The 12,464-nt window shown below is 34.8% G+C and overlaps 1 protein-coding gene across 5 annotated transcripts in view; it reads right to left on the bottom strand.

Annotated features, from left to right (window-relative positions):
• Positions 1 to 454: 454 nt before the first annotated feature.
• APLF (aprataxin and PNKP like factor) overlaps positions 455 to 12,464 on the bottom strand; it is a 111,460-nt gene continuing 99,450 nt past the window's right edge. For 3 of the 5 annotated variants that reach the window (XM_063789028.1, XM_009442603.5, XM_063789027.1), the window contains 2 exons: positions 10,676 to 10,722; positions 1,132 to 1,432 (listed from right to left, as the gene is read on the bottom strand). In XM_063789028.1, coding sequence (XP_063645098.1) covers positions 1,230 to 1,432; positions 10,676 to 10,722 — 250 coding nt within the window. In that variant the 3' untranslated portion in view covers positions 1,132 to 1,229. The other 2 variants (XR_010149109.1, XM_016948662.4) reach the window with 1 other exon arrangement.

Here is a 12,464-nt window from a genome sequence, read left to right on the forward strand (position 1 = left end):
TATTCTTGTTCCAGTTTAAGTAAATATTAAATATTGTATAATTACTGGGAGATATATTTTAAAGCAATGAGAAAATATTATTATAAATATGTTTTGATCTTTTAAGATATAAATTTTTAGGTTCCTTTAGAGTAGAAAATAATAGCATTTAACAAAGATTCTTTTGGCTTAGTGATTTATGATTTCAATAAATATCTCCTGCTCTGTGTACACAACCCAACTGTTATTAAAGATTCTAAACTACATTTTAACAATTCAAAGTCACGTAATATGAAGAGCATTATAGGGCTTAAAGTAGTTTTAGAACAGAAATACAGAAAGATACTTCATAAAACTGGAGAATAAGTGGTTTCTTCTTGATATGGGAGGCCAGAATCTTGAACTTTCAACTGGCAAACAACTTGCTACTTTCATCTGAGGTCAAAAAAACTAAGGCAAAACTAATGCCATTTGAGAAAGTTATGTCATTTCTCTATTCTTAATATAAAGACAGCACATTGAGAGTTAAAATAATCAGCTAGGACTTTAGTTTGAAAAAAAAGGTCAAGTTTTTTGAGTTTTTTTACTTTTAAATTCAAACATACAGTAAATTGCAGATGTGGAACACAAAATAACATTCCCTACATGGTGAACATTTCTCTTCTACAGCCTAGTTGAGTCTATTTTCAGTACCCATTTGGAACCAATCTTCCCAAGTTTTGAAGGATAAAAGTAGTAAGTGAAATTGCAAAGCTCACATCTAAGGTACTAGAAAAAAAACGCCATTATGTAATGGCTGCATTTTTTAAAGCCTGGTTCTGCTTACAGAATTACTTCAGTAACAATGAAAAGAGGCATGTTTTCATGTAATTTGCCTGGTTATACTTGCAGAGTACTCCATAATCTTTGGAAAAAAATTTAAAAAGACCAAAGTTTTATGCAACCTATGGCTTTTACTTTTTATTACCAATATACAAAGTACATAAAAAATATCCATTTTTACTCTACCTTCTCTGTCTTCCTATTTCCAGATGCTTTAAGTAGGAAAGAAAAGGCAAGGCAACAAAAAATTCCATCTATTATACTGAAGGCTGACGTTTCAATGTCCCATTTGTAAAGAGTCAGTAGTAAAAGTCATTAACTATCAAAAGAAGGAAAATAACTGTCACTTAAGTACCTCCTTAGTTCATAAATGTTTTCCCACAAAGAAAAAGTAAATGTAAGGCAGATATGACTACAGAAGTTAGTTACTATTTTCTTTTCATAAACCTTTTTGCTTCTTTCAAAAGCTCTTCCACATCTTCCTTCTCTTCATCTTCCTTTCCTGGTTCCCAGTCAGAATCTTCATCTGTTGGCTCATAGTCTTCTTCCTCATCATCTAGAAAGCTGTCGTTCAGGTCATACTCATTGGGTTGCCCAACATTATCATTATCTTCATCTAAAACATTTCTCACTGCAAAACAGAAGATTGGTACACAACACATCAATCACCACTCAACCTGGGATGACAGACATCTACCTATAAAATGTCTTTCTGCATCCAGAGGATTAATTTTATTAATGCATAGCTTACCACTACAAATTTCTGGAAACGGCACTAAAATGATGCTTTGTTATTTATTATTCTAACTTTTCCTACCATGAGGCTCCTGAAACTAAAATGACCCATGAGATTAATAATAATGGTTCCTTAATATCATAATCATATTCACAACATCCCATCTTCCCATGTGGTAGAATGTATTTTTGTCCCAATTATTCACTGCCCCTTCCTGTGATATGATTATACTTCCTCACTTCTCAGTGATTGCCCAAAGAAATGTGAGTGGAAATAGTGTGTGTCACTTCCAAAAGGATGCTTTAAGACTCTTTCTCTGGTTCTGCTATTGCCATTTCCCCTCTGCCACAAGAACAGCATGTCCCAGATAGAGGCTGATCCCTCAGCCTGGATTCCAGGATGAGAATACACATGGCACAGGACCACAGCCAATTCACAGCTGCAATAAGGAGAAATACACTTAAATAAGTGTATTTATTGTTATAAGGCACTGAAATTTAGAAATGTTTGTTATCACAGCAAACCTAGCAAAAGCTTGCTGACACATCAGGGCGTGAGCTTAGATACTTTGGAAAGTTTAGTTTTATAGGTCTAAGATATTCTTACAGTTCATGTTTCAATAAGACTAGGAATGCCATAATAATAGACATTAGAATTTACAGATTTCTAAGTAATATTATAATACTAGAATTCTTCTGTCTCCAAATTCATTTCTTCCCCGATCTTACTCTTTCCACAGCGAGCTACAGAGTTGCTTTAAAATAAAGCAGTGAAAGACTCTAGGACAGTGTGGAACATTTAAGAAACAATTAGGAAGATTTCATCTAGAAATCTGAATGGCAGAGGACAGTCCCTAATGAACAGCAAATGTATAGGTTAAAAACATTAATGTCTGTACTTTAGTATACACTTTGGTTAACATCTTTCTAAAATGTTCACATGCAACATATAGTTATAATTTTAAAAATAAAGTCAATGAATTGGGAAAAATGAGAAAAATGACAAAGGAAGTAATGTATTTGTCCTTTTAACCCTTATAGCCCAATATATTTATATTTTTCTTAATATCAGTACTCATTCCAGAAAGGATTTGAGACAGCTTATAATAATAAAATGCTAATAAAGGTAGAAACCAAAAACATAAAAAGCAGAATACACATATGATAACCTCAATTTTTAACACAATTATTAAAAATAGAGCATCAAATTTATCCCCAAGATTCTTGGTAGCCAAGGCTAAAAAGGCAATATAATAACTTGCCCAATTCTCATTATAGTAGGAAGCTCACCAGTTCCTTAAGGAAAATCTTGCATTACATATATCTGTATATACAGCTCCTGTAAACATCTTGAGGGCATGTTTTATGTCTAATCTCAGTTACCCATATTTTTAAAATAATAAAATGCATTTTTTAAAAATTGGAAGGCAGTTTGCAGTCGGGAAAGGGAATGAGAAGGAAAGAACATCAATATCTCTATTTTTGTCTATTTTCCTCTTGGAAATACCTTATACACATAACTTTTTTTTCTAAGATGTGAATGCACATTATCACATAACATGTCCTAATGATATCTCAATAAACAGTTTCCTTTCAGATTCAGAAATCACTTACCAGCTTTACAAGAAAAACAGATATAAAGGTGAAACAACTCCAGGTTCTCTGCTCACTTCATTGGCTGCTCCTTCTCAGTTTTCTTTGCTGGATTTTCCTCATCATCCTAATCTCTAAATTTTAGAGCTGGAACCTCTTCTCTAACTCACTCCTTAGATGATTCCATCCAGTCTTATGTCCTAAATTCCCAAATTCACATCTTAAGCCCTGACCTACTGCCCTGAATTCCAGACTCATTTATCTGGATACTTAAGCATTATCTGTACTTGAATGACTTACAGGCACCTGGAATATAACATTTCCAGAACATAACTCTTTAGTTGCTTTACCCAGATCTGGTCATTCTATTTATCAGTCTTGAATATATGACTTCTCTAATCATCCAACCATCTAGTTGTTTTAGCAAGAAATCTTGTAGTCATCCTTTAATATCCCTCACCGAGAACCCAACATCTAATACCTCAAGAGATCCTGTTAGCTTTACCTGCAAAGTAAATCCACCACTTCTGATCACATCCACTCTAATGTCCTGGCCCCAATACTATCATTTTCTTCCTGAATACAATATCCTCCTAACTGGCTCTCTTGCTTCCATTCTAGTCTATTCTTCACACACAAAAAAAGTCAGAAAACCTTCTAATAGCTTTCTGTCTCACTCTAAATAAAATCTAAAGTCTTTATTTACAGGTCTCAGCTTTGAAGACTCTACTCAACTAGCCCACTGGTAGTTTTCTGATCTCATCCTATGCCATTCTGTTTACTCACACTGTTCCAATTCTATTTGCTCTTTGCTATTCCTAGAACAGTCCAAGCATGGTCATCACCAGGGATTTTAAATTCATGATTCCCAACGCCTGGCATATTCTTCCTTAGATAATCACCTGGCTTGCTCCCTCCTCCAAGCTTTGGCTCCAATGTCAAATTATCAGAGTGCTTCTTTTACCATCCTATCTGACATGGCATTCCCCATACCATGTACACACCCTTGCTATTCTGTCCTCCTACACAACTTATTTTTCTTCTAATTATCAACACATGACATCAAATAATTGCTTGTGTGTCCATTGCCCATCTGTGTACAATTCTGCAAGAGCAGGGCTTTGTTTCTACTGTGTCCTTAGCTCAGACAACAGCGCTTAACATGTGGGAGCACTTAATAAATATATTTGTTGAATATATCAATGAATGAATAAATGAACCATTTGCAAATCAACTACTGAACATCTTTAGTTTTACAGAAACTCTTATTTTAGCCTACACTTTTGATCACTAGCCTGCCAGTCAATATAATGAATTACATAAAAGACTTTAATTCTGCTAAATGAAGCCTCAGTGAACCCTGGAAATATTTAGCAACTTATTAAGCAGCCTCATTTGTTGAGGCAGTAAGACCACATTAATCGGAAGAATTTTGTTTGTTTACTCAGAAAAAAGTTTATATCTGTCATCACTTACATTCTATGTTTACCTTTACACATTCATGTTCTTCTTACAGGAAGTCCAGAATCTAACAAAACCATCTGTAACAGAATTCAACGTGGCTAGTAGCCAAATGTAATCCACCTTAACTCACATGAACAGGTACTTTTATACTTTAAGTGAAAACACTTGAAGAGCCAAGTCATGACATGAGCACAAAGTCAGCTCTAGAATTCAGCTCTGTGTCCTGTTAGTGGTGTCACACAGATCCTTCATAACAGGGTTATAAATGCTGACATGTGATTATCTTTGTGGGACCAATTATTTAATAGATTATACTGTGGAAAATTCAATTAATAACTTTAAATGTTATATAAAACAAATGCTACCTAGATGACTTTCCTTTTTAAAAAATTGCTAGTAGAGTCTGAAGGTGTTTTTAGAGAAATATCCAATTCTGCCTTTCAGTGTAACTGGGCCAAAAAAAAAAATTAAACTTTACTTACCTGGAAAATACTCTGAATACTGATTTTTACAATAACACACGTATTCTCATTACAATATTCCCAAGTAAATTTATCTTAAAAAGCTTCCCTTTTTTTTTTTTTTTTAATTTGGGTTAACACTTCTAAGTCCAGGTAAACTTGAAAGAAATAAGTCTTTTCTCTATTTTTGCCTAGAATGCTTATAAATTTCTTCCTGCTAGTTACTGCTGCTCTCATTTGATTGTCTATGAGAACCTGAAGTTGTTCCGGCTTTTTATCTGTTTTTATTGTAAAGCTGTTAAGTGATTTCTGAATCTGAAAGGAAACTGTCTTATTGAGATATCATTAGGACATGTTATGTGATAATGTGCATTCACATCTTACCCAACAAAAAGACTCTTTAAAATAGCACAGTTTAAGAGAAAGAGGACTAGACCAGGGGTTAGAAGTCCAACTATCTGTGTTATAAATGAACTCATGACAATGAACAAGTCACTTAACCTAATGGAAATATGGAAATTACTTTTTTTTTTTTTTTTTTGAGACAAGGTCTCGCTTTGTTGCCCAGGCTGGAGTGCAATGGCACAATCTCGGCTCACTGCAACCTCTGTCTCCCGGGTTCAAACGATTCTCCTGCCTCAGCCTCCTGAGTAGCTGGGATTACAGGCCCCCGCCACCACGCCCAGCTACTTTTTGTATTTTTAGTAGAGATGGGGTTCCACCATTTTGGTCAGGCTGGTCTTGAACTCCTGACCTCAGGTGATCCACCCGCCTCGGCCCCCCAAAGTGCTAGGATTACAGGTGTGAGCCACTGTGCCTGGCCGGAAATTACTTTTTAAACTACACATCAAACATTAAATGATCACAAAGATATTTCTAACTCCAGAGTTCTAATTTTAAGGCCACAACAGGAACCTTTATTTTCTCTACAAATCAGTGAAGTAAAATGAAATGTGGACAGGGATTGACAGCTTGACTACTTGAAGCCAGCACTGGAGAAATAAGCTGTCACTGGTTTGTAAACCCTGATGGGTAATGCTGATCTACCATGGTGATGAAAAATAACTTTTAGAAAAAATAATAAACTCTTTAACATGTTTAAAACAACATATTATTTACTATATGGGATTAGAATGTGGTAATTTCTGATTTTTTTATATATGCAGAGGAATTTGTAATATGAGAATGACAATTCTAAATGTTTTTCTGATATTTCTTTTACAATTTAAAATTTCACTGTTAGTTCTTATCCCAAGAACTAAGTCTTCAAACTACTGTAGAGTATACTGTGTGACATACATGCCAGAAGAAATGTTGATTTTGCATGGAGAAAAATCTTTTCAAATTGCAGTGTTTTGTTTTGTTTTGTTGAGATAGGGTGTTGCTCTGTTGCCCAGGGTAGAGTGCAGTGACACAATCACGGCTCACTGCATTTTTGACATCCTGGGCTCAAGTGATACTCCCACCTCAGTCTCCCAAGTAGCTGGGAACACAGGTGTGCCCATCACCACAACTGGTTAATTTTTTTTATTTTTTGTAGAGATGTGGTCTCACTCTGTTGCCCAGGCTGGTCATGAACACCTGGGCTCAAGCGATCCTAGAAGAAAACCTAGGCAATACCATTCAGGACATAGGCATAAGCAAGGACTTCATGTCTAAAACACCAAAAGCAATGGTAACAAAAGCCAAAATTGACAAATGGGATCTCATTAAACTAAAGAGCTTCTGCACAGCAAAAGAAACTACCATCAGAGTGAACAGGCAACCTACAGAATTGGAAAAAATTTTTGCAATCTACTCATCTGACAAAGGGCTAATATCCAGAATCTACAAAGAACTCAAACAAATTTACAAGAAAAAAAACAACCCCATCAAAAAGTGGGTGAAGGATATGAACAGACACTTCTCAAAAGAAGACATTTATGCAGCCAACAGACACATGAAAAAATGCTCATCATCACTGGCCATCAGAGAAATGCAAATCAAAACCACAGTGAGATATCATCTCACACCAGTTAGAATGGCAATCATTAAAAAGTCAGGAAACAACAGGTGCTGGAGAGGATATGGAGAAACAAGAACACTTTTACACTGTTGGTGGGACTATAAACTAGTTCAACCATCGTGGAAGACAGTGTGGCAATTCCTCAGGGATCTAGAACTAGCAATACCATTTGACCCAGCCATCCCATTACTGGGTATATACCCAAAGGAATATAAATCATGCTGCTATAAAGACACATGCACACGTATATGTTTACTGCAGCACTACTCACAATAGCAAAGACTTGGAACTAACCCAAATGTCCAACAATGATAGACTGGATTAAGAAAATGTGGCACATATATACCATGGAATACTATGCAGCCATAAAAAAGGATGAGTTCATGTCCTTTGCAGGGACATGGATGAAGCTGGAAACCAACATTCTCAGCAAACTATCGCAAGGACAAAAAACCAAACACCACATGTTCTCACTTATAGGTGGGAACTGAACAATGAGAACACTTGGACATGGGAAGGGGAACATCACACACTGGGGCCTGTTGTGGGGTGGGGGGAGTGGTGGAGGGATAGCATTAGGAGATATACCTAATGTAAATGATGAGGTAATGGGTGCAGCACACCAACATGGCACATGTATCCATATGTAACAAACCTGCATGCTGTGCACATGTACCCTAGAACTTAAAGTATAATAAAAATATATATATATTAAAAAAAAAAGAATAAAACAAAATCTTCCTGGTACTGGTTACTTTTGCATTCAATAACTTGTGCAAACATTGTAGCACTCGAAAAAGTGTGGAGACTTAAATAAAATTTTAAACCAATTATATATACAAGAAACTTAACAAATGACAGGAGTCCAACCTACAAGAAACAGAATGCACTATATAAACTGTTACATGTATAGAAGAACCCTATAGATGAAAGTGTTTTAGGGGTATTACAAATCAGAAATTAAAGAGTAAGAGTTTAATGTAGTTATTTTAATGTTGGCACTATATTAATAATTGTATTATCTTGTTATATATGTTCTTATGATACCCCCACCTCAAATTCAACATGTTTAAATGAAAGCAAGAACAACAAAACTCCCCAGTTCACCCTATTCTCTATCATGTGTCTTCTCCAGTCTCCTGATAATGTGTACTATAATCCTGAGTCATCCTGACTTCATTTACCTCATCCCCATATCACAGCCAACTGATTAGTTGGTAAATCCTCTTGATTCATCCTTCAAAAATCCCTCTTGTATCCAATCCAACCTCTCCATGTTCATGATGGCCGCCCTAGTTCTAACCCTTTATTCTACCTAACTAATCTCCAGGCTTCCCCTTGTCTAATTCAAACTGTTTATCACCAGCTTGATTTTGGTAAAATATTGGCTCATCATTATTTGCCAAAGTGCCCATGTCTTTGGTCTGGCTGTTGAGAGTTTCCATAATCTAGCTTCAATACACCCTTTTAGCATCATCCACAGTAGCTATAGAGACTTTCCACATCAATTAAAACGATCCACTTGCTAACTCCAACTACAACACTTCTACCTTGATGTCTTTGATTGATCTATTTCTCACTTTGCCTGTGATGTCCTATACCAACCTCCCACACAGCAAAGAAACAAAGGTGACTGAAATCCTACCATCTTAAAGGCCAACTTTTACTTAAAATTCTCATATCAAGTCTACCTGATAATCCCCAGCAGAAAGTACTCCCTCCCTTTCCCTGGAGATTTCAGAGCATCTCACGGCAAGTGGGGAGACCCAGAGCTGGTTCCCATAACCACAATTACGAGCCGGCTCTCATCTCTCTGTAGCTTTGCTCACATGGAAGACATTCAACAAAGGAATATGTGAATGTGTGAGTAAATGAATCAATACATAGCTGAGATTAACATTTGGGGGTACTGTTAAATTTTAATGATTTGGGATACAAGAAAAACAAGTATGTTAGAATTCTGTATTAGATATCTCTAAATCAGAAAAATACAATGATACCTCAACATTTAATATTTGAAATACTCAAAATCCCCAATTTTTAGATTTTGTAGGGTAAGAGATGTTCTGACTATATTGCCACATAGCAACTTTTGAAAGTACATTAAAAATATAAGACTAAACCTATAGCCTTAAACTTATTCCTTTAAAATATCTATACTTCTATTAAAAATGCTTTTCAATAAAGTTTTCCTTTAAAAAGTTAATTGTCCTAAAATATGTTCTTCATTCAAAAAATACTTCAATAATTTCAAGAAATTTTTCAACAAAAATTCAGATATTTTTAACTATGCTATATGATGTGTAGTCATAGTTTTTAGATAAATATTTCCTATTTCTATAAAGTTATATAAATGTGTCAAATGCTCTTGCATGGGACAATGCTATAATTTGTCAACAATATATACTTTTAATCAAATACAATTACATTATTTCTAGAAAGGAAGACTTTATTAAACTACCATAACTGCCACACCATGAGATATGACCACAGTAAAGAAAGTATAATATATAACATGTAACCTCCATACTATGTTAGCTCAGATAAAGGGAATATTTTTATGTCTGGAGTACTAAAGCACTAAAGTGTGTTTCAATAAGAAATGTCAAATGGAATTCCCTTATAGTGAAATCATTTACTTTCATCACTTACTTGATTACAAGTCAGCTGTTTGTATGCACATATAAATGCAAGTGAGTGCAGCCTGGATAGTATGCATTTTATTTTCTCATTCTGTGAGCAGAAATATTATGTGCTGAATCAGCCTCTGTATTATATGAATGATATGCAAAAGCCAGATTTTATTAAAGAAGAAAAATACAGTTTAGAAGCATAACAAACAGAAGGTAAAACAGATTGAGGTAAGTAGGACAGAAGGACATTTGATGGTTGCTTCTCTGGTGTCTCTCCCCCTCCTCCCTTCCTCAAAGCTCTAGCTTTTATTGGAGATGGCTATGGTTCTGATGAAGGTGACTCCATTCTGGTTTCAGGAGCAGTACAAACTAATCAGTGGCCATGGTGATTGGATCAAGGTTAAGACTGTGATCTAATCCAGTAATAAAAAGTGAATTTTCTGATTTTTTCCTAGGAATCATGAGGGTCAAAGTTGTTTGTATTCTTTACGGGTGATTATCGTCCCAGCTGAATAAGGACACATAAAGTCCCTCATTGGAAGAGGAGCCAGCCTTAGGATGATAATGACCCCTCTAAAGACAGAATGAAGGAAAAAATTGGGTCTTTGGGGACACTATTGACATTATTAATGAGCCAAAGCAATATAGCTTATCTAAATCCAGCCCTAGCTCTGGACGTTTTAGTTACAGAAGTCAATTATCATTTAGGCCAGTTTGAGATTTTGCTTTCAGGTACTTGCAAACAAAAGAATCCTAAGAGATACAAGGCAAATATATATTGTGGACAATGGGGAAAGCATTTGCTATACAAAAGGGTCACAGTTGTGTTTTTTTTTAATATAAGAAAAATCATTAAAATCAGCAATTCAACAAATTCACAGAAGCAGAGATTTTAAAATATTTTCATAATAACTGGAAACTAGGTTTAATAGGAAAATCATTTAAAGGTTTCATTTTGAATTTTCTGAAGTAAAATTACTTACCTGGAAGCGTATTATGTCTATATTCTATCTTGTGCTGGGGATTCTTCCTGAAAGAAGAATGCAAAAATAAGAGCTAGTCTTCCAATTACTAAAAGTTGATGACTATTTACACTAAACTAGAACACTGACTAACTTACAAATAAACTTAGGACCCAATAGGCCTCTTATGAAAAAGCATTTGTTGTTTAATTACAATATTTCCTGTGTGCCTACTCCATGCCAGGCACATTTCTAGATGCAAAGATAGAGTGATGAAGAAGACAAAGTTCTTACCTCAAGAACTTATACTCTAGAAAGAGGGAAAAGACAAAATATATATTTCCATAATATATCATATTTTTAAACTGTCATGTATCACATATATGCAAATATAAAATAGAATCCAAAACTCATGACACAAATATCAAATATGTATTAAGTACGTATGTGCCTACAGTATTAAAAAATTCTAAGGCTCTTCTTGAATCTAAAGAAAACAGTATTCTTTCAAAAGAACACCAATCACTTGTTATGAAAAAACACAAAAGTTAATTTTGTTGATAAATTCAGATAACATATTCTGAAGTCAAACAAAAAAAACATATTCTGGAATCAAACAAAAAGTGTTTGAAGATCTATTTTTGATTATACATACTTATGATCCCTTCTATTATTTTGTTAGTTAAACAAATGTTTGGGTACCCTATATGTACAAGACATTCTCCAAATATCCCAGCAGTAAAATCCAAGGCAACAGATTCATCATGACCAAACTGACTGGTACTCCTTTCTTAGGGAACTGACAAAGCACAGCTGGGGTACACTAACAACAGATATGTGCTGAGGTGACAACTTTCGAATATACCTGTGTCAGGAGTGATTATTTTTACATGACAAATGTTCATTTGTTCATTCAGCAAGTATTGGCTGAATGTTTCACTATATTCCGGCTCTAAGCAGGCAATGAGGATAAAATATTTAACCAGATACACATTCTTGCCCCTAAGGAGACAGAGTCTGCGGGCAGGAGCAAGGTAGACATTAAAGAAGCACTTTCTTCACTGAAAAATAAGAACATCTTCTGTGAAGATAGGAAATACTCCTTATAATATATCTTTCAGGGCACAGGAACTAAGTCAAGCCTTAAATCTTCTCTTTCTCAGGCTAAATAACATTCGTTCTTCATTTTCTTTCTTTTCAATAGGGCAAGTAAGGCAATTTTTAAAAAGTATATAACAGGTAAAATATGACTTTAAATTTTTCTATAAATCCTCCCATTCAACTTTATAATTCCACATCTACTGCAGTGGAGAAAAATGGCCAGTCTCAGGAAGTGGATCTCTAGCCCCGAACCTAGTCTATGAGTCATAGGATGTAAATATGTACTAGGAATGATCTCAGAGCAGATACTTGCCTCCTCCAGGTGACAGATGAGCAATGTGAGCCTAAGGAGATGAAGTTCACCCCCAGGTTTGTGCTTTCCAACTTGGGTAACGAACATATTAAGACAGACGTCCAGGCAAAATTATGGACTACATTCTTAAAATATCTCTGAAATAATCAGGTGATTAAATTTTCCACTTATAAATTCCTTTATGAGTCTATTGTAAAAAAATGTATCCAACTGCTTTTTCACCATTTAAAAAAGTATAGTGTGTTTAAAATATTTCATAATAAAAATTATACTTTAAAAATATTGTACTTTTTCCTCTGTGCCTTCGATACTATTGTGATATTGGTAAACAAAGTAAAATAAATAATTTCTAACAACATAGAACCATCTGCTTGAAAAATATTTGTCTTCTTGTTT

The sequence above is a fragment of the Pan troglodytes genome, chromosome 12, assembly GCF_028858775.2.
Source record: "Pan troglodytes isolate AG18354 chromosome 12, NHGRI_mPanTro3-v2.0_pri, whole genome shotgun sequence".
Classification (NCBI taxonomy): domain Eukaryota; kingdom Metazoa; phylum Chordata; class Mammalia; order Primates; family Hominidae; genus Pan; species Pan troglodytes.